Source organism: Salmo salar, chromosome ssa10, assembly GCF_905237065.1.
Source record: "Salmo salar chromosome ssa10, Ssal_v3.1, whole genome shotgun sequence".
NCBI lineage: Eukaryota > Metazoa > Chordata > Actinopteri > Salmoniformes > Salmonidae > Salmo > Salmo salar.
In genome coordinates, this window is record NC_059451.1 from 58,608,208 (window position 1) to 58,631,569 (window position 23,362).

General features: G+C 47.2%; 1 protein-coding gene across 1 annotated transcript in view; it reads left to right on the forward strand.

Annotated features, from left to right (window-relative positions):
• LOC106560620 (sodium/potassium-transporting ATPase subunit beta-233) overlaps positions 1-14,284 on the forward strand; it is a 51,201-nt gene extending 36,917 nt beyond the window's left edge. Inside the window, exons 5-6 of the mRNA XM_014123673.2 lie at positions 11,440-11,523; positions 11,814-14,284. Of these exons, the coding sequence (XP_013979148.1) occupies positions 11,440-11,523; positions 11,814-12,074 (345 nt within the window). The 3' untranslated portion in view covers positions 12,075-14,284. The remainder of the gene's footprint in view (positions 1-11,439; positions 11,524-11,813) is intronic.
• The last annotated feature ends 9,078 nt before the right edge of the window (positions 14,285-23,362 follow it).

Here is a 23,362-nt window from a genome sequence, read left to right on the forward strand (position 1 = left end):
CGCGTGCGCATAAACACACCTGAAGAATCCTGCTGAGGAGAAGTGGAAGCAAGAATCCTCAGACACATTTGTGAAGACACCTGTGGGGGTAGAGGGCTCCTCATCCTGGCCAGTGTCTGAGAGGGTAGAGGGCTCCTCATCCTGGTCAGTGTCTGAGGGGGTAGAGGGCTCCTCATCCTGGTCAGTGTCTGAGGGGTAGAGGGCTCCTCATCCTGGCCAGTGGGGGTAGAGGGCTCCTCATCCTGGCCAGTGTCTGAGGAGGTAGAAGGCTCCTCATCCGGGCCAGTGTGGCTGAGGGGGTAGAGGGCTCCTCATCCTGGCCAGTGTCTGAGGAGGTTAGAGGGCTCCTCATCCTGGCCAGTGTCTGAGGAGGTAGAGGGCTCCTCATCCTGGCCAGTGTCTGAGGGGTAGAGGGCTCCTCATCCTGGTCAGTGTCTGAGGGGGTAGAGGGCTCCTCATCCTGGCCAGTGTCTGAGGGGGTAGAGGGCTCCTCATCCTGGCCAGTGTCTGAGGGGGTAGAGGGCTCCTCATCCTGGCCAGTGTCTGAGGGGGTAGAGGGCTCCTCATCCTGACCAGTGTCTGAGGAGGGTAGAGGGCTCCTCATCCTGGCCAGTGGGGGTAGAGGGCTCCTCATCCTGGTCAGTGTCTGAGGGGGTAGAGGGCTCCTCATCCTGGTCAGTGTCTGAGGGGGTAGAGGGCTCCTCATCCTGGCCAGTGTCTGAGGGGGTAGAGGGCTCCTCATCCTGGCCAGTGTCTGAGGAGGTAGAGGGCTCCTCAGCAGCAGGATTTGGTGGGGATGCGGCTACAGGTATTTCTAATGGAGAGCACATGGGCCTTAGTTTACACACGTTATTCACAGCATTTATAGTGGTGGAACATCCCACATACATACACAGTAATAATACAATCATCATTGTTACCGACAATATGCAAACTTAAAACTTTGCAAAAGGGAAATTATTTATTTTGTTTATGTTATGCAGGGATGCACACATAAACACATGCGCGTGTACCCACACACACACACACACACATAAACACATGTGCGTGTACCCACACACACACACACATAAACACATGCGCGTGTACCCACACACACACACATAAACACATGTGCGTGTACCCACACACACACAAACACACACACATAAACACATGTGCGTGTACCCCCACACACACACACACACACATAAACACATGTGCGTGTACTCACACACACACACATAAACACATGCGCGTGTACCCACACACACACACACACACATAAACACATGTGCGTGTACCCACACACACAGACACACACACACACACATAAACACATGCGCGTGTACCCACACACACACACACACACACATAAACACATGTGCGTGTACCCACACACACAGACACACACACACACACATAAACACATGCGCGTGCGCATAAACACACCTGAAGAATCCTGCTGAGGAGAAGTGGAAGCAAGAATCCTCAGACACATTTGTGAAGACACCTGTGGGGGTAGAGGGCTCCTCATCCTGGCCAGTGTCTGAGAGGGTAGAGGGCTCCTCATCCTGGTCAGTGTCTGAGGGGGTAGAGGGCTCCTCATCCTGGTCAGTGTCTGAGGGGGTAGAGGGCTCCTCATCCTGGCCAGTGGGGGTAGAGGGCTCCTCATCCTGGCCAGTGTCTGAGGAGGTAGAAGGCTCCTCATCCTGGCCAGTGTGGCTGAGGGGGTAGAGGGCTCCTCATCCTGGCCAGTGTCTGAGGAGGTTAGAGGGCTCCTCATCCTGGCCAGTGTCTGAGGAGGTAGAGGGCTCCTCATCCTGGCCAGTGTCTGAGGGGGTAGAGGGCTCCTCATCCTGGTCAGTGTCTGAGGGGGTAGAGGGCTCCTCATCCTGGCCAGTGTCTGAGGGGGTAGAGGGCTCCTCATCCTGGCCAGTGTCTGAGGGGGTAGAGGGCTCCTCATCCTGGCCAGTGTCTGAGGGGGTAGAGGGCTCCTCATCCTGACCAGTGTCTGAGGAGGGTAGAGGGCTCCTCATCCTGGCCAGTGGGGGTAGAGGGCTCCTCATCCTGGTCAGTGTCTGAGGGGGTAGAGGGCTCCTCATCCTGGTCAGTGTCTGAGGGGGTAGAGGGCTCCTCATCCTGGCCAGTGTCTGAGGGGGTAGAGGGCTCCTCATCCTGGCCAGTGTCTGAGGGGGTAGAGGGCTCCTCATCCTGTCCAGTGTCTGAGGGGGTAGAGGGCTCCTCATCCTGGCCAGTGTCTGAGGGGGTAGAGGGCTCCTCATCCTGGTCAGTGTCTGAGGGGGTAGAGGGCTCCTCATCCTGGCCAGTGTCTGAAGGGGTAGAGGGCTCCTCATCCTGGCCAGTGTCTGAGGAGGTAGAGGGCTCCTCATCCTGGCCAGTGTCTGAGGAGGTAGAGGGCTCCTCATCCTGTCCAGTGTCTGAGGGGGTAGAGGGCTCCTCATCCTGGCCAGTGTCTGAGGGGGTAGAGGGCTCCTCATCCTGGTCAGTGTCTGAGGGGGTAGAGGGCTCCTCATCCTGGCCAGTGTCTGAAGGGGTAGAGGGCTCCTCATCCTGGCCAGTGTCTGAGGGGGTAGAGGGCTCCTCATCCTGGCCAGTGGGGGTAGAGGGCTCCTCATCCTGGCCAGTGGGGGTAGAGGGCTCCTCATCCTGGTCAGTGTCTGAGGGGGTAGAGGGCTCCTCATCCTGGTCAGTGTCTGAGGGGGTAGAGGGCTCCTCATCCTGGCCAGTGTCTGAGGAGGTAGAGGGCTCCTCAGCAGCAGGATTTGGTGGGGATGCGGCTACAGGTATTTCTAATGGAGAGCACATGGGCCTTAGTTTACACACGTTATTCACAGCATTTATAGTGGTGGAACATCCCACATACATACACAGTAATAATACAATCATCATTGTTACCGACAATATGCAAACGTAAAACTTTGCAAAAGGGAAATTATTTATTTTGTTTATGTTATGCAGGGATGCACACATAAACACATGCGCGTGTACCCACACACACACACATAAACACATGTGCGTGTACCCACACACACACACACACACACACATAAACACATGTGCGTGTACCCACACACACACACACACACACACACATAAACACATGCGCGTGTACCCACACACACACACACATAAACATATGTGCGTGTACCCACACACACACATAAACACATGCGCGTGCGCATATACACACCTGAAGAATCCTGCTGAGGAGAAGTGGAAGCAAATGGGTCTTCATCCTCAGACAACATTTGTGAAGACACCTGTGTGGCCAGTGGGGGTAGAGGGCTCCTCATCCTGGCCAGTGTCTGAGGGGGTAGAGGGCTCCTCATCCTGGCCAGTGTCTGAGGGGGTAGAGGGCTCCTCACCCTGGTCAGTGTCTGAGGGGGTAGAGGGCTCCTCATCCTGGCCAGTGTCTGAGGGGGTAGAGGGCTCCTCATCCTGGTCAGTGTCTGAGGGGGTAGAGGGCTCCTCATCTTGGCCAGTGGGGGTAGAGGGCTCCTCATCCTGGCCAGTGTGGCTGAGGGGGTAGAGGGCTCCTCATCCTGGCCAGTGTCTGAGGAGGTAGAGGGCTCCTCATCCTGGCCAGTGTCTGAGGGGGTAGAGGGCTCCTCATCCTGGCCAGTGTCTGAGGGGGTAGAGGGCTCCTCATCCTGGCCAGTGTCTGAGGGGGTAGAGGGCTCCTCATCCTGGCCAGTGTCTGAGGGGGTAGAGGGCTCCTCATCCTGACCAGTGTCTGAGGAGGGTAGAGGGCTCCTCATCCTGGCCAGTGTCTGAGGTGGTAGAGGGCTCCTCATCCTGGTCAGTGTCTGAGGGGGTAGAGGGCTCCTCATCCTGGCCAGTGTCTGAGGAGGTAGAGGGCTCCTCAGCAGCAGGATTTGGTGGGGATGCGGCTACAGGTGTTTCTAATGGAGAGCACATGGGCCTTTGTTTACACACGTTATTCACAGCATTTATAGTGGTGGAACATCCCACATACATACACAGTAATAATACAATCATCATTGTTACCGACAATATGCAAACTTAAAACTTTGCAAAAGGGAAATGATTTATTTTGTTTATGTTATGCAGGGATGCACACATAAATACATGCGCGTGTACCGACACACACACACATAAACACATGCGTGTGTACCCACACACACACACATAAACACATGCGCGTGTACCCACACACACACACACACATAAACACATGTGCGTGTACCCACACACACATAAACACATGCGCGTGTACCCACACAGACACACATAAACATATGTGCGTGTACCCACACACACACATAAACACATGTGCGTGTACCCACACACACACACATAAACACATGCGCGTGTACCCACACACACACACACACATAAACACATGTGCGTGTACCCACACACACACACACACATAAACACATGCGCGTGTCCCCACACAGACACACATAACACACACACACATAAACACATGTGCGTGTACCCACACACACACACACACACACATAAACACATGCGCGTGTACCCACACACACACACACATAAACATATGCGCGTGCGCATATACACACCTGAAGAATCCTGCTGAGGAGAAGTGGAAGCAAATGGGTCTTCATCCTCAGACAACATTTGTGAAGACACCTGTGTGGCCAGTAGGGGTAGAGGGCTCCTCATCCTGGCCAGTGTCTGAGGGGGTAGAGGGCTCCTCATCCTGGCCAGTGTCTGAAGGGGTAGAGGGCTCCTCATCCTGGCCAGTGTCTGAGGGGGTAGAGGGCTCCTCATCCTGGCCAGTGTGAGGAGGTTAGAGGGCTCCTCATCCTGGCCAGTGTCTGAGGGGTAGAGGGCTCCTCATCCTGGCCAGTGTCTGAGGAGGTAGAGGGCTCCTCATCCTGGCCAGTGTCTTAGGGGTAGAGGGCTCCTCATCCTGGCCAGTGTCTGAGGGGGTAGAGGGCTCCTCATCCTGGCCAGTGTCTGAGGGGGTAGAGGGCTCCTCATCCTGGTCAGTGTCTGAGGGGGTAGAGGGCTCCTCATCCTGGCCAGTGGGGGTAGAGGGCTCCTCATCCTGGCCAGTGTGGCTGAGGGGGTAGAGGGCTCCTCATCCTGGCCAGTGTCTGAGGAGGTAGAGGGCTCCTCATCCTGGCCAGTGTCTTAGGGGGTAGAGGGCTCCTCATCCTGGCCAGTGTCTGAGGGGGTAGAGGGCTCCTCATCCTGGCCAGTGTCTGAGGGGGTAGAGGGCTCCTCATCCTGGCCAGTGTCTGAGGGGGTAGTGGGCTCCTCATCCTGGCCAGTGTCTGAGGAGGGTAGAGGGCTCCTCATCCTGGCCAGTGGGGGTAGAGGGCTCCTCATCCTGGCCAGTGGGGGTTGAGGGCTCCTCATCCTGACCAGTGTCTGAGGAGGTAGAGGGCTCCTCATCCTGGCCAGTGTGTGAGGGGGTAGAGGGCTCCCCATCCTGGCCAGTGGGGGTAGAGGGCTCCTCATCCTGGCCAGTGTCTGAGGGGGTAGAGGGCTCCTCATCCTGGTCAGTGTCTGAGGGGGTAGAGGGCTCCTCATCCTGGCCAGTGGGGGTAGAGGGCTCCTCATCCTGGCCAGTGGGGGTAGAGGGCTCCTCATCCTGGCCAGTGTGGCTGAGGGGGTAGAGGGCTCCTCATCCTGGCCAGTGTCTTAGGAGGTAGAGGGCTCCTCATCCTGGCCAGTGTCTGAGGGGGTAGAGGGCTCCTCATCCTGGCCAGTGTCTGAGGGGGTAGAGGGCTCCTCATCCTGGCCAGTGTCTGAGGGGGTAGAGGGCTCCTCATCCTGACCATTGTCTGAGGAGGGTAGAGGGCTCCTCATCCTGGCCAGTGGGGGTAGAGGGCTCCTCATCCTGGCCAGTGGGGGTTGAGGGCTCCTCATCCTGGCAAGTCTGGCTGAGGGGGTAGAGGGCTCCTCATCCTGGCCAGTGTCTGAGGAGGTTAGAGGGCTCCTCATCCTGGCCAGTGTCTGAGGAGGTTAGAGGGCTCCTCATCCTGGCCAGTGTCTGAGGGGGTAGAGGGCTCCTCATCCTGTCCAGTGTCTGAGGGGGTAGAGGGCTCCTCATCCTGGCCAGTGTCTGAGGGGGTAGAGGGCTCCTCATCCTGGCCAGTGTCTGAGGGGGTAGAGGGCTCCTCATCCTGGCCAGTGTCTGAAGGGGTAGAGGGCTCCTCATCCTGGCCAGTGTCTGAGGGGGTAGAGGGCTCCTCATCCTGGCCAGTGTCTGAGGGGGTAGAGGGCTCCTCATCCTGGCCAGTGGGGGTAGAGGGCTCCTCATCCTGGCCAGTGGGGGTTGAGGGCTCCTCATCCTGGCAAGTCTGGCTGAGGGGGTAGAGGGCTCCTCATCCTGGCCAGTGTCTGAGGAGGTTAGAGGGCTCCTCATCCTGGCCAGTGTCTGAGGAGGTTAGAGGGCTCCTCATCCTGGCCAGTGGCTGAGGAGGTAGAGGGCTCCTCATCCTGGCCAGTGTCTGAGGAGGTTAGAGGGCTCCTCATCCTGGCCAGTGGCTGAGAAGGTAGAGTGCTCCTCATCCTGGCCAGTGTCTGAGGAGGTTAGAGGGCTCCTCATCCTGGCCAGTGTCTGAGGAGGTAGAGGGCTCCTCATCCTGGCCAGTGTCTGAGGGGGTAGAGAGCTCCTCATCCTGGCCAGTGTCTGAGGGGGTAGAGGGCTCCTCATCCTGGCCAGTGTCTGAGGGGGTAGAGGGCTCCTCATCCTGACCAGTGTCTGAGGAGGGTAGAGGGCTCCTCATCCTGGCCAGTGGGGGTAGAGGGCTCCTCATCCTGACCAGTGTCTGAGGAGGGTAGAGGGCTCCTCATCCTGGCCGGTGTCTGAGGAGGTAGAGGGCTCCTCATCCTGGCCAGTGTCTGAGGAGGTAGAGGGCTCCTCATCCTGGCCAGTGTCTGAGGGGGTAGAGGGCTCCTCATCCTGACAAGTGTCTGAGGAGGGTAGAGGGCTCCTCATCCTGGCCAGTGGGGGTAGAGGGCTCCTCATCCTGACCAGTGTCTGAGGAGGGTAGAGGGCTCCTCATCCTGGCCGGTGTCTGAGGAGGTAGAGAGCTCCTCATCCTGGCCAGTGTCTGAGGAGGTAGAGGGCTCCTCATCCTGGCCAGTGTCTGAGGAGGGTAGAGGGCTCCTCATCCTGGCCAGTGTCTGAGGGGGTAGAGGGCTCCTCATCCTGGCCAGTGCCAGAGGGGGTAGAGGGCTCCTCATCCTGGCCAGTGGGGGTAGAGGGCTCCTCATCCTGGCCAGTGTCTGAGGGGGTAGAGGGCTCCTCATCCTGGTCAGTGTCTGAGGGGGTAGAGGGCTCCTCATCCTGGCCAGTGTCTGAGGAGGTAGAGGGCTCCTCATCCTGGCCAGTGTCTGAGGGGGTAGAGGGCTCCTCATCCTGGCCAGTGGGGGTAGAGGGCTCCTCATCCTGGTCAGTGGGGTAGAGGGCTCCTCATCCTGGCCAGTGTCTGAGGGAGTAGAGGGCTCCTCATCCTGGCCAGTGTCTGAGGAGGTAGAGGGCTCCTCATCCTGGCCAGTGTCTCAGGGGGTAGAGGGCTCCTCATCCTGGCCAGTGTCTGAGGAGGTAGAGGGCTCCTCATCCTGGCCAGTGTGTCTGAGGGGGTAGAGGGCTCCTCATCCTGGCCAGTGGTGGGTAGAGGGCTCCTCATCCTGGCCAGTGGGGCTGAGGGGGTAGAGGGCTCCTCATCCTGGCCAGTGGGGCTGAGGAGGTAGAGGGCTCCTCATCCTGGCCAGTGTGGCTGAGGGGGTAGAGGGCTCCTCATCCTGGCCAGTGGGGCTGAGGAGGTAGAGGGCTCCTCATCCTGGTCAGTGTCTGAGGGAGGTAGAGGGCTCCTCATCCTGGCCAGTGGGGCTGAGGAGGTAGGCTCCTCATCCTGGCCAGTGTCTCAGGAGGTAGAGGGCTCCTCATCCTGGCCAGTGGGGCTGAGGAGGTAGAGGGCTCCTCATCCTGGCCAGTGTGGCTGAGGGGCCAGTGGGGCTGAGGAGGTAGAGGGCTCCTCATCCTGGCCAGTGGGGCTGAGGAGGTAAAGGGCTCCTCATCCTGGCCAGTGTGGCTGAGGGGGTAGAGGGCTCCTCATCCTGGCCAGTGTGGCTGAGGGGGTAGAGGGCTCCTCATCCTGGCCAGTGTGGCTGAGGGGGTAGAGGGCTCCTCATCCTGGCCAGTGCCAGAGGGTGCTCCATAATATTTCATTACTGCCCCTGAATGTGCATTGAAATACAGTATAGGATGCAGTATATGATGCATGAAATGAAATGAAATGTATGCATTCACTACTGTAAGTCGCTCTGGATAAGAGCGTCTGCTAAATGACTAAAATGTAATGTAAATGTAAATATATTTGTTGTACAATTAAATATACATGTCATTATGGATAATGTATTAAACTGTCAGAATAGGAACCAAATGAACCATACAACCTCCTTGGCTAATTCTAGGCATAAAACACCCCAAAACACTCAATGTATCACAAAAGATACAAAATATCAGCATAATATAGATTTCTTTTAAGTTAGCCTACAGCATTGGAAATTCCCCTTCCTGAGCTCAGGAACTAGTCAATACAATCACAGAAAACCTTTATGATGTTAACCAAATCAATAATGTGCTAGTTAGGTTGTAATTGTTTTGCTGCAGGCTACACACATTATCATGATGGAAACAGTGTGAAATTATATCCAATGTTATGTAAGCTAGTTGGACAGAAAACGGCATATTGTCGCCCTATGTGTAATAGCATAGCAAGCAACATAGGCTAACAAACATAAGTGTTATACGAGCCTATTTCATTACATGCATAATATTATACTCATAAAGAGATGACATAGCTGCATACTTTTATCTTTTACCCGTTTCTCCTCTTCTTCGTTCCTCTTCTTCCTAAACTGGGCACCTGATGGCTTAGACCTTTTCTTATCCATTTGTGTTGATTTGGCACTCAAGCATCAATACATTACCCATCCCCCAACACTGTCAACCAAGAGTCAAGACTAAACCAGTTCACCTTGGTGGTGTACAGACTGGTTTTATATTATTCTGAACGATTTCAAACAAACCAGAAAAAAATTCAACAATATGGCTGCGAAAATACAGTTGAAGTCGGAAGTTTACATACACTTAGGTTGGAGTCATTACAACTAGTTTTTCAACCACTCCACACATTTCTTGTTAACAAACTATAGTTTTGGCAAGTCGGTTAGGACATCTACTTTGAGCATGACACAAGTCATTTTTCCAACAATTGTTTACAGACAGATTATTTCACTTATAATTCACTTTAACACAATTCCAGTGGGTCAGATGTTTACATACACTAAGTTGACTGTGCCTTTAAACAGCTTGGAAAATTACAGAAAATGATGTAATGGCTTTAGAAGCTTCTGATAGGCTAATTGACATCATTTGAGTCAATTGGAGCTGTATCTGTGGATGTATTTCAAGGCCTACCTTCAAACTCAGTGCCTCTTTGCTTGACATCATGGGAAAATCAAAATAAATCAGCCAAGACCTCAGAAAAAGAATTGTAGACCTCCACAAGTCTGGTTCATCCTTGGGAGCAATTTCAAAATGCCTGAATGCCACATTCATCTGTACAAACAATAGTACGCATGTATAAACACCATGGGACCACGTAGCCGTCATACCGCTCAGGAAGGAGACGCGTTCTGTCTCCTAGAGATGAATGTACTTTGGTGTGAAAAGTGCAAATCAATCCCAGAACAACAGCAAAGGACCTTGTGAAGATGCTGGAGGAAACAGGTACAAAAGTATTTATATCCACAGTAAAATGAGTCATATTTCGACACAACCTGAAAGGCCGCTCAGCAAGGAAGAAGCCACTGTTCCAAAACCGCCAGTAAAAAGCCAGACTACGGTTTGCAACTGCACATGTGGACAAAGATTGTACGTTTTGGAGAAATGTCCTCTGGTCTGTTGAAACAAAAATAGAACTGTTTGGCCATAATGACCATCGTTATGTTTGGAGGAAAAGGGGGAGGCTTACAAGCCGAAGAACACCATCCCAACCGTGAAGCACAGGGGTGGCAGCATCATGTTGTAGGGGTACTTTGCTGCAGGAGGGACTGGTGCACTTCACAAAATAGATGGCATCATGAGGTAAGAAAATGATGTGGATATTTTGAAGCAACATCTCAAGACATCAGTCAGGAAGTTAAAGCTTGGTCGCAAATGGGTCTTCCAAATGGACAATGACCCAAAGCATACTTCCAAAGTTGTGGCAAAATGGCTTACGGACAACAAAGTCAAGGTATTGGAGTGGCCATCACAAAGCCCTGACCTCAATCCTATAGAAAATTTGTGGGCAGAACTGAAAAAGTGTGTGCGAGCAAGGAGGCCTACAAACCTGACTCAGTTACACCAGCTCTGTCAGGAGGAATGGGACAAAATTCACCCAACTTATTGTGGGAAGCTTGTGGAAGGCTACCCGAAACGTTTGACCCAAGTTAAACAATTTAAAGGCAATGCCACCAAATACTAATTGAGTGTATGTAAACTTCTAACCCACTGGGAATGTGATAAAATAAATAAAAGCTGAAATCAGTAATTCTCTCTACTATTATGCTGACATTTCACATTCTTAAAATAAAGTGGTGATCCTAACTGACCTAAGACAGGTTTTTTTACAAGGATTAAATGTCAAGAATTGTGAAAAACGGAGTTCAAATGTAATTGGGTAAGGTATATATAACTTTCTGACTTCAACTGTATATATTCACAGTATTATGAATGAATTGTGGTTCATTTGGTAGCATTTCGTAGTGTGACTGATTTTACTAATTGCATTAGTACTGTACAAAGTTAGGCGGCCCATGTCGCCCATACCTACGTTTCGCCACTGCCCTCCAGACCTGAAACATAGCCTGTATTCACCGCCCTCCAGACCTGAAACATAGCCTGTATTCACCGCCCTCCAGACCTGAAACATAGCCTGTATTCACCTCCCTTCAGACCTGAAACATAGCCTGTATTCACCGCCCTCCAGACCTGAAACATAGCCTGTATTCACCGCCCTCCAGACCTGAAACATAGCCTGTATTCACCGCCCTCCAGACCTGAAACATAGCCTGTATTCACCGCCCTCCAGACCTGAAACATAGCCTGTATTCACCGCCCTCCAGACCTGAAACATAGCCTGTATTCACCGCCCTCCAGACCTGAAACATAGCCTGTATTCACCGCCCTCCAGACCTGAGAGGTAGTGTGAATATATTACAGTGAAGGAGCCGTTTCTCTGGGATTCTACCTGTAGTTTTGAGTGTGGCGATAGATGTTACCACTTCACAGAAACAGTTTCGGGACGAAAAAGTGATAATGACAACAACAAGATAATGCTTATTGATCTGTCTGGGTTAGGTTAATATGGTTATGCTGATTGGTCTGTCTGGGTTAGGTTAATATGGTAATGCTGATTTGTCTGGGTTTTGTTTCAGCCTCCAACCAACAATGCCTCCGTCCCTGAAGCCGGCCACATCAGAGTCCAGACCAACGTCATGCCCATCCACTGTCAGAAGAAGGTACGCCACACATGGCACTGTGAAGCATATCATGAACATAAAAAGTAATTTGCATCCAAAATTGCACCCTATTCCCTATAGAGTACATTACTTTTGACCAGGGTCAATAGGGCTCTGGTGAAAAGTAGTGCACTATATAGGGCGCCATTTCTGATGCAACCATTCCATGAAGCTGTAGTTATCTGGCAAGCTGTCAGGGATAAATACTATGCTAGGTCTCTGTATGTGTTTTTTTTTTTACCTTGGGGAAAGCCCACTAACTGTGATGCCCTTCCTGTCATTCTCTACAGAGAGAGGAGGATGCCAACAAGATTGGTGAGATCAAGTACTATGGCATGGGTATGGGGTTCCCCCTCCAGTACTACCCTTACTACGGAAAGCTGCTGCATCCCAACTACCTGCAACCTCTGGTGGCCATCCAGTTTACCAACCTCACCTTCAACGAGGAGCTGCGTCTTGAGTGCAAAGTGTATGGAGCGAACATTAACTACAGCGAGAAAGATCGTTACCAAGGACGCTTTGACGTTAAGTTCACTATCGCCAATTCATGACCTCAGCTATGAAAATAGCACTTTTCTCTGCCCCTATTTCAAAACAAATTGATTTAGAGCAATAAAGAAAAATAGTTCAATTTAAACACGACTAGTCTTGGAACAAACTTTCATAATATACGGGACCTACAGTTAATCTGTGTGCTTTAAACTGGCTTTTCTGCATAATGTCTAGGGTTAGAATGTACATTACACCGGCTTTTCTGCATAATGTCTAAGGTTAGAATGTACATTACACCGGCTTTTCTGCATAATGTCTAGGGTTAGAATGTACATTACACCGGCTTTTCTGCATAATGTCTAAGGTTAGAATGTACATTACACCGGCTTTTCTGCATAATGTCTAGGGTTAGAATGTACATTACACCGGCTTTTCTGCATAATGTCTAGGGTTAGAATGTACATTACACCGGCTTTTCTGCGTAATGTCTAGGGTTAGAATGTACATTACACCGGCTTTTCTGCGTAATGTCTAGGGTTAGAATGTACATTACACCGGCTTTTCTGCATAATGTCTATAGTTGGAATGTAAATTACAGGAAGAGTAACAATAGCAACATATTTATTCTACTGTAAATGAGAAGTCCTTGAGCCATGGGACATTCATCTTTTACTGTAAATAACAATTCCACTACTGATATGTAGCGAGCAGTGTTTCTGTCTGTCCCCTAAGTATTCTGCCTAATGTGCTTTCTATATATGTTTGGAGTATCCAGTACAGTAGTGGCATACAGTGGTCATTTCCAAGCCATGTTGTAATTTCTCTTGTCTATTGTCAGTAAGCTTTAGTGGTCCAAGGTGTGTGTGTCTTAAGTGTTTGTGTTTATGTGTTAAGTGTGTTAGTTTTTTTAATGTGAGTGTGTGGATGTGTGTTAATGTACTCTTACTAAATGAAATTACTGGCATGGTACGCTCTGATCTCTCTAGGTCTGTGTGATCTCTCTCTAGGTTTGAGTGATCTCTCTCTAGGTCTGAGTGATCTCTCTCTAGGTCTGTGTGATCTCTCTCTAGGTCTGTGTGATCTCTCTAGGTCTGTGTGATCTCTCTCTAGGTCTGTGTGATCTCTCTCTAGGTCTGTGTGTGACTGATCTCTCTAGGTCTGTGTGATCTCTCTAGGTCTGTGTGATCTCTCTAGGTCTGTGTGATCTCTCTCTAGGTCTGTGTGATCTCTCTCTAGGTCTGTGTGATCTCTCTCTAGGTCTGTGTGATCTCTCTAGGTCTGTGTGATCTCTCTAGGTCTGTGTGATCTCTCTCTAGGTCTGTGTGATCTCTCTCTAGGTCTGTGTGATCTCTCTAGGTCTGTGTGATCTCTCTCTAGGTCTGTGTGATCTCTCTAGGTCTGTGTGATCTCTCTCTAGGTCTGTGTGATCTCTCTCTAGGTCTGAGTGATCTCTCTCTAGGTCTGTGTGATCTCTCTCTAGGTCTGTGTGATCTCTCTCTAGGTCTGTGTGATCTCTCTCTAGGTCTGTGTGATCTCTCTCTAGGTCTGAGTGATCTCTCTCTAGGTCTGAGTGATCTCTAAGTCTGTGTGATCTCTCTCTAGGTCTGTGTGATCTCTAGCTAGGTCTGTGTGAGCTCTCTCTAGGTCTGTCAGTAAATAGCTGCACACCCTGGAATGCTTTCCCTTCATTTATTTTTCAGTTGATTGGGAGAATAATTTCTGTTTGATGCTTCTCCATTCACCACCACCTCTTCTTCTCTCTGTTTGATGCTTCTCCTTTCACCACCACCTCTTCTTCTCTCTGTTTGATGCTTCTCCTTTCACCACCACCTCCTCTTCCTCCTCTTCTCTCTGTAGTCTACAACTAGCTGTGTTATGCGTGTCCAGCAAGGAAGACTAGCTTCCTTCCTCCTTCATGGAAACACTGACAGCAACTCAGTGCTTTTAAAACAAACCGGAGACATCACATGACGTGGTGTAACTTTCTAATTAATGTTTTAACCATTTTCATGGTGGAAGAATTATATATTTATGCGGTTGTACTTATTTTTTTTTTTTTGCAGGAAAAAGTCTAAATGTATGAATCCGATACCAAAGTCGCTGGTCAAAAAGTTAGAATATCAGAAACAATGCAGTACCCTGTGTAATAGGATGTTTTGTTGGTGTAAAAGTGATTAATGTTGAACATCCGGACACTCGTCAGGAGTCCATCTGGTCTTGTCATTTAATTGAATCTGGGTAAGACCAGACAAATAAATTGAGAAATGTATCCTGCAGTCAAGTGTCTTTTATTTAAATACATACTCATAGAAATGGAATGTGCATATTTGTATTTGTGGTGTAAAACAAACAAAAAAATTGTTTATCCATCCAAAATCTGGAAGAAATATTGGACGTTTTGAAAGGTAAAATGAACATAGAATTAACTATTAACAATCTATGAAAAATGCTTCTGAAATTCTAGTTTATATTTAATGTAGCTAAAATATTACATTGATAGATAAATAGGAGTTAGACAGGTCTATAACAGAGAGAGTTAGACAGGTCTATAACATAGAGAGTTAGACAGGTCTATAACAGAGAGACAGCTCTATAACAGAGAGAGTTAGACAGGTCTATAACAGAGGGAGTCAGACAGGTCTATAACAGAGGGAGTCAGACAGGTCTATAACAGAGGGAGTTAGACAGGTCTATAACAGTTAGACAAGTCTTTAACAGTTAGACAGGTCTATAACAGTTAGACAGGTCTATAACAGAGGGAGTTAAACAGGTCTATAACAGAGGGAGTCAGACAGGTCTATAACAGAGGGAGTTAGACAGGTCTATAACAGAGGGAGTTAGACAGGTCTATAACAGATAGAGGTAGACAGGTCTATAACAGTTAGACAGGTCTATAACAGAGGGAGTTAGATAGGTCTATAACAGAGGGAGTTAGACAGGTCTATAACAGAGGGAGTTAGACAGGTCTATAACAGAGGGAGTTAGACAGGTCTATAACAGAGGGAGTCAGACAGGTCTATAACAGTTAGACAGGTCTATAACAGTTAGACAGGTCTATAACAGAGGGAGTTAGACAGGTCTATAACAGAGGGAGTTAGACAGGTCTATAACAGAGGGAGTTAGACAGGTCTATAACAGAGGGAGTCAGACAGGTCTATAACAGTTAGACAGGTCTATAACAGTTAGACAGGTCTATAACAGAGGGAGTTAGACAGGTCTATAACAGTTAGACAGGTCTATAAAAGAGGGAGTTAGACAGGTCTATAACAGAGGGAGTCAGACAGGTCTATAACAGTTAGACAGGTCTATAACAGTTAGACAGGTCTATAACAGAGGGAGTTAGACAGGTCTATAACAGTTAGACAGGTCTATAACAGAGGGAGTTAGACAGGTCTATAACAGAGAGAGTTAGACAGGTCTATAACAGTTAGACAGGTCTATAACAGAGGGAGTTAGACAGGTCTATAACAGAGGGAGTTAGGCAGGTCTATAACAGAGGGAGTCAGACAGGTCTATAACAGTTAGACAGGTCTATAACAGTTAGACAGGTCTATAACAAAGGGAGTTAGACAGGTCTATAACAGAGGGAGTTAGACAGGTCTATAACAGTTAGACAGGTCTATAACAGAGGGAGGTAGACAGGTCTATAATAGTTAGACAGGTCTATAACAGTTAGACAGGTCTATAACAGAGGGAGTTAGACAGGTCTATAACAGAGAGAGTTAGACAGGTCTATACAGAGAGAGTTAGACAGGTCTATAACAGTTAGACAGCTCTATAACAGAGGGAGTTAGACAGGACTATAACAGTTTGACAGGTCTATAACAGAGGGAGTTAGACAGGTTTATAACAGAGGGAGTTAGACAGGTCTATAACAGTTAGACAGGTCTATAACAGTTAGACAGGTCTATAACAGAGGGAGTTAGACAGGTTTATAACAGAGGGAGTTAGACAGGTCTATAACAGTTAGACAGGTCTATAACAGAGGGAGTTAGGCAGGACTATAACAGTTAGACAGGTCTATAACAGAGGGAGTTAGACAGGTCTATAACAGAGGGAGTTAGACAGGTCTATAACAGTTAGACAAGTCTATAACAGAGGGAGTTAGGCAGGACTATAACAGTTAGACAGGTCTAAAACAGTTAGATAGGTCTATAACAGAGGGAGTTAGACAGGTCTATAACAGAGAGAGTTAGACAGGTCTATAACAGTTAGACAGGTCTATAACAGAGGGAGTTAGACAGGTCTATAACAGAGGGAGTTAGACAGGTCTATAACAGAGAGAGTTAGACAGGTCTATAACAGTTAGACAGGTCTATAACAGAGAGAGTTAGACAGGTCTATAACAGTTAGACAGGTCTATAACAGAGGGAGTTAGACAGGTCTATAACAGAGGGAGTTAGACAGGTCTATAACAGTTAGACAGGTCTATAACAGAGGGAGTTAGACAGGTCTATAAGAGTTAGACAGGTCTATAACAGAGGGAGTTAGACACGTCTATAACAGAGGGAGTCAGACAGGTCTATAACAGAGGGAGGGAGTTAGACAGGTCTATAACAGAGGGAGGTAGACAGGTCTATAATAGTTAGACAGGTCTATAACAGTTAGACAGGTCTATAACAGAGGGAGTTAGACAGGTCTATAACAGTTAGACAGGTCTATAACAGAGGGAGTTAGACAGGTCTATAACAGCGAGAGTTAGACAGGTCTATACAGAGAGAGTTAGACAGGTCTATAACAGTTAGACAGCTCTATAACAGAGGGAGTTAGACAGGACTATAACAGTTTGACAGGTCTATAACAGAGGGAGTTAGACAGGTTTATAACAGAGGGAGTTAGACTGGTCTATAACAGTTAGACAGGTCTATAACAGAGGGCGTTAGACAGGTCTATAACAGTTAGACAGGTCTATAACAGAGGGAATTATACAGGTCTATAACAGAGGGAGTTAGGCAGGACTATAACAGTTAGACAGGTCTAAAACAGTTAGATAGGTCTATAACAGAGGGAGTTAGACAGGTCTATAACAGACAGAGTTAGACAGGTCTATAACAGTTAGACAGGTCTATAACAGAGGGAGTTAGACAGGTCTATAACAGAGGGAGTTAGACAGGACTATAACAGAGAGAGTTAGACAGGTCTATAACAGTTAGACAGGTCTATAACAGAGAGAGTTAGACAGGTCTATAACAGTTAGACAGGTCTATAACAGAGGGAGTTAGACAGGTCTATAACAGAGGGAGTTAGACAGGTCTATAACAGTTAGACAGGTCTATAACAGAGGGAGTTAGACAGGTCTATAAGAGTTAGACAGGTCTATAACAGAGGGAGTTAGACAGGTCTATAACAGAGGGAGTCAGACAGGTCTATAACAGGGAGGGAGTTAGTCAGGTCTATAACAGAGGGAGGTAGACAGGTCTATAATAGTTAGACAGGTCTATAACAGTTAGACAGGTCTATAACAGAGGGAGTTAGACAGGTCTATAACAGAGAGAGTTAGACAGGTCTATACAGAGAGAGTTAGACAGGTCTATAACAGTTAGACACCTCTATAACAGAGGGAGTTAGACAGGACTATAACAGTTTGACAGGTCTATAACAGAGGGAGTTAGACAGGTTTATAACAGAGGGAGTTAGACAGGTCTATAACAGTTAGACAGGTCTATAACAGAGGGCGTTAGACAGGTCTATAACAGTTAGACAGGTCTATAACAGAGGGAGTTAGACAGGTCTATAACAGAGGGAGTTAGACAGGTCTATAACAGTTAGACAAGTCTATAACAGAGGGAGTTAGGCAGGACTATAACAGTTAGACAGGTCTAAAACAGTTAGATAGGTCTATAACAGAGGGAGTTAGACAGGTCTATAACAGAGAGAGTTAGACAGGTCTATAACAGTTAGACAGGTCTATAACAGAGGGAGTTAGACAGGTCTATAACAGAGGGAGTTAGACAGGTCTATAACAGAGAGAGTTAGACAGGTCTATAACAGTTAGACAGGTCTATAACAGAGAGAGTTAGACAGGTCTATAACAGTTAGACAGGTCTATAACAGAGGGAGTTAGACAGTTCTATAACAGAGGGAGTTAGACAGGTCTATAACAGTTAGACAGGTCTATAACAGAGGGAGTTAGACAGGTCTATAAGAGTTAGACAGGTCTATAACAGAGGGAGTTAGACAGGTCTATAACAGAGGGAGTCAGACAGGTCTATAACAGAGGGAGGGAGTTAGACAGGTCTATAACAGAGGAAGGTAGACAGGTCTATAATAGTTAGACAGGTCTATAACAGTTAGACAGGTCTATAACAGAGTGAGTTAGACAGGTCTATAACAGTTAGACATTCCTATAACAGAGGGAGTTAGACAGGTCTATAACAGAGAGAGTTAGACAGGTCTATACAGAGAGAGTTAGACAGGTCTATAACAGTTAGACAGCTCTATAACAGAGGGAGTTAGACAGGACTATAACAGTTTGACAGGTCTATAACAGAGGGAGTTAGACAGGTTTATAACAGAGGGAGTTAGACAGGTCTATAACAGTTAGACAGGTCTATAACAGAGGGCGTTAGACAGGTCTATAACAGTTAGACAGGTCTATAACAGAGGGAGTTAGACAGGTCTATAACAGAGGGAGTTAGACAGGTCTATAACAGTTAGACAAGTCTATAACAGAGGGAGTTAGGCAGGACTATAACAGTTAGACAGGTCTAAAACAGTTAGATAGGTCTATAACAGAGGGAGTTAGACAGGTCTATAACAGAGAGAGTTAGACAGGTCTATAACAGTTAGACAGGTCTATAACAGAGGGAGTTAGACAGGTCTATAACAGAGGGAGTTAGACAGGTCTATAACAGAGGGAGTTAGACAGGTCTATAACAGAGGGAGTTAGACAGGTCTATAACAGATAGAGGTAGACAGGTCTATAACAGATAGACAGGTCTATAACAGTTAGACAGGTCTATAACAGTTAGACAGGTCTATAACAGAGGTAGTTAGACAGGTATATTACAGAGGGAGTTAGACAGGTCTATAACAGAGGGAGTTAGACAGGTCTATAACAGTTAGACAGGTCTATAACAGTTAGACAGGTCTATAACAGAGGGAGTTAGACAGGTCTATAACAGAGGGAGGAAGTTAGGCAGGTCTATAACAGAGAGAGTTAGACAGGTATATTACAGAGGGAGTTAGACAGGTCTATAACAGAGGGAGGAAGTTAGGCAGGTCTATAACAGAGGGAGTTAGACAGGTATATTACAGAGGGAGTTAGACAGGTCTATAACAGAGGGAGTTAGACAGGTCTATAACAGTTAGACAGGTCTATAACAGTTAGACAGGTCTATAACAGAGGGAGTTAGACACGTCTATAACAGAGGGAGGAAGTTAGGCAGGTCTATAACAGAGGGAGTTAGACAGGTATATTACAGAGGGAGTTAGACAGGTCTATAACAGAGGGAGTTAGACAGGTCTATAACAGTTAGACAGGTCTATAACAGTTAGACAGGTCTATAACAGAGGGAGTTAGACACGTCTATAACAGAGGGAGGAAGTTAGGCAGGTCTATAACAGAGAGAGTTAGACAGGTCTATAACAGTTAGACAGGTCTATAACATAGGGAGTTAGACAGGTCTATAACAGAGGGAGTCAGACAGGTCTATAACAGAGGGAGGTAGACAGGTCTATAACAGAGGGAGGTAGACAGGTCTATAACAGTTAGACAGGTCTATAACAGAGGGAGTTAGACAGGTCTATAACAGAGGGAGTTCGACAGGTCTATAACAGAGGGAGGGAGTTAGGCAGGTCGATAACAGAGAGAGTTAGACAGGTCTATAACAGTTAGACAGGTCTATAACAGAGGGATTTAGACAGGTCTATAACAGAGGGAGTTAGACAGGTCTATAACAGTTAGACAGGTCTATAACAGAGGGAGTCAGACAAGTCTATAACAGAGGGAGTTAGACAGGTCTATAACAGAGGGAGTTAGACAGGTCTATAACAGATAGAGTTAGACAGGTCTATAACAGTTAGACAGGTCTATAACAGTTAGACAGGTCTATAACAGAGGGAGTTAGATAGGTCTATAACAGAGGGAGTTAGACAGGTCTATAACAGAGGGAGTTAGACAGGTATATAACAGAGGGAGGTAGACAGGTCTATAATAGTTAGACAGGTCTATAACAGTTAGACAGGTCTATAACAGAGGGAGTTAGACAGGTCTATAACAGAGGGAGTTAGACAGGTCTATAACAGAGGGAGATAAACAGGTCTATAACAGAGGGAGTCAGACAGGTCTATAACAGAGGGAGTTAGACAGGTCTATAACAGAGGGAGTTAGACAGGTCTATAACAGATAGAGGTAGACAGGTCTATAACAGATAGACAGGTCTATAACAGTTAGACAGGTCTATAACAGTTAGACAGGTCTATAACAGAGGGAGTTAGACAGGTATATTACAGAGGGAGTTAGACAGGTCTATAACAGAGGGAGTTAGACAGGTCTATAACAGTTAGACAGGTCTATAACAGTTAGACAGGTCTATAACAGAGGGAGTTAGACACGTCTATAACAGAGGGAGGAAGTTAGGCAGGTCTATAACAGAGAGAGTTAGACAGGTCTATAACAGTTAGACAGGTCTATAACAGAGGGAGTTAGACAGGTCTATAACAGAGGGAGTCAGACAGGTCTATAACAGAGGGAGGTAGACAGGTCTATAACAGAGGGAGGTAGACAGGTCTATAACAGTTAGACAGGTCTATAACAGAGGGAGTTAGACAGGTCTATAACAGAGGGAGTTCGACAGGTCTATAACAGAGGGAGGGAGTTAGGCAGGTCTATAACAGAGAGAGTCAGACAGGTCTATAAGAGTTAGACAGGTCTATAACAGAGGGATTTAGACAGGTCTATAACAGAGGGAGTTAGACAGGTCTATAACAGTTAGACAGGTCTATAACAGAGGGAGTCAGACAAGTCTATAACAGAGGGAGTTAGACAGGTCTATAACAGAGGGAGTTAGACAGGTCTATAACAGATAGAGGTAGACAGGTCTATAACAGTTAGACAGGTCTATAACAGTTAGACAGGTCTATAACAGAGGGAGTTAGATAGGTCTATAACAGAGGGAGTTAGACAGGTCTATAACAGAGGGAGTTAGACAGGTATATAACAGAGGGAGGTAGACAGGTCTATAATAGTTAGACAGGTCTAAAACAGTTAGATAGGTCTATAACAGAGGGAGTTAGACAGGTCTATAACAGAGGGAGTTAGACAGGTCTATAACAGTTAGACAGGTCTATAACAAAGGGAAATAGACAGGACTATAACAGTTAGACAGGTCTAAAACAGTTAGATAGGTCTATAACAGAGGGAGTCAGACAGGTCTATAACAGAGGGAGTTAGACAGGTCTATAACAGAGGGAGTTAGACAGGTCTATAACAGAGGGAGTTAGACAGGTCTATAACAGAGGGAGTTAGACAGGTCTATAACAGAGGGAGTCAGACAGGTCTATAACAGTTAGACAGGTCTATAACAGTTAGACAGGTCTATAACAGAGGGAGTTAGACAGGTCTATAACCAGTTAGACAGGTCTATAACAGAGGGAGTTAGACAGGTCTATAACAGAGGGAGTCAGACAGGTCTATAACAGAGGTCTTAAAGTTAGACAGGTCTATAACGGAGTTAGACAGGTCTATAACGAGTTAGACAGGTCTATAACAGAGGGGAGTTAGACAGGTCTATAACAGAGAGTTAGACAGGTCTATAACAGAGGAGTTAGACAGGTCTATAACAGAGGGAGTTAGACAGGTCTATAACAAGAGGGAGTTAGACAGGTCTATAACAGAGGGAGTTAGACAGGTCTATAACAGTTAGACAGGTCTATAACAGAGGGAGTTAGACAGGTCTATAACAGTTAGACAGGTCTATAACAGAGGGAGTTAGACAGGTCTATAACAGAGGGAGTTAGACAGGTCTATAAGACGAGTTAGACAGGTCTATAACAGAGGGAGTTAGACAGGTCTATAACAGAGGGAGTTAGACAGGTCTATAACAGTTAGACAGGTCTATAACAGAGGGAGTTAGACAGGTCTATAACAGTTAGACAGGTCTATAACAGAGGGAGTTAGACAGGTCTATAACAGTTAGACAGGTCTAAAACAGTTAGACAGGTCTATAACAGAGGGAGTTAGACAGGTCTATAACAGAGGGAGTTAGACAGGTCTATAACAGAGGGAGTTAGACAGGTCTATAACAGAGTTAGACAGGTCTATAACAGAGGGAGTTAGACAGGTCTATAACAGTAGACAGGTCTATAACAGTTAGACAGGTCTATAACAGAGGGAGTTAGACAGGTCTATAACAGAGGGAGTTAGACAGGTCTATAACAGAGCGTCTATAACAGAGGGAGTTAGACAGGTCTATAACAGAGGAAGGTAGACAGGTCTATAATAGTTAGACAGGTCTATAACGAGTTAGACAGGTCTATAACAGAGGGAGTTAGACAGGTCTATAACAGTTAGACAGGTCTATAACAGAGGGAGTTAGACAGGTCTATAACAGAGAGAGTTAGACAGGTCTATAACAGAGAGAGTTAGACAGGTCTATAACAGTTAGACAGGTCTATAACAGAGGGAGTTAGACAGGTCTATAACAGTTTGACAGGTCTATAACAGAGGGAGTTAGACAGGTCTATAACAGAGGGAGTTAGAAAGGTCTATAACAGGGAGTTAGACAGGTCTATAACAGAGGGAGTTAGACAGGTCTATAACAGTTAGACAGGTCTATAACAGGAGTTAGACAGGTCTATAACAGAGGAGTTAGACAGGTCTATAACAGAGGGAGTTAGACAGGTCTATAAAGTTAGACAGGTCTATAACAGAGGGAGTTAGGCAGGACTATAACAGTTAGACAGGTCTAAAACAGTTAGATAGGTCTATAACAGAGGGAGTTAGACAGGTCTATAACAGAGAGAGTTAGACAGGTCTATAACAGTTAGACAGGTCTATAACAGAGGGAGTTAGACAGGTCTATAACAGAGGGAGTTAGACAGGTCTATAACAGAGAGAGTTAGACAGGTCTATAACAGTTAGACAGGTCTATAACAGAGAGAGTTAGACAGGTCTATAACGAGTTAGACAGGTCTATAACAGAGGGAGTTAGACAGGTCTATAACAGAGGGAGTTAGACAGGTCTATAACAGTTAGACAGGTCTATAACAGAGGGAGTTAGACAGGTCTATAAGAGTTAGACAGGTCTATAACAGAGGGAGTTAGACAGGTCTATAACAGAGGGAGTCAGACAGGTCTATAACAGAGGGAGTGAGTTAGACAGGTCTATAACAGAGGGAGGTAGAC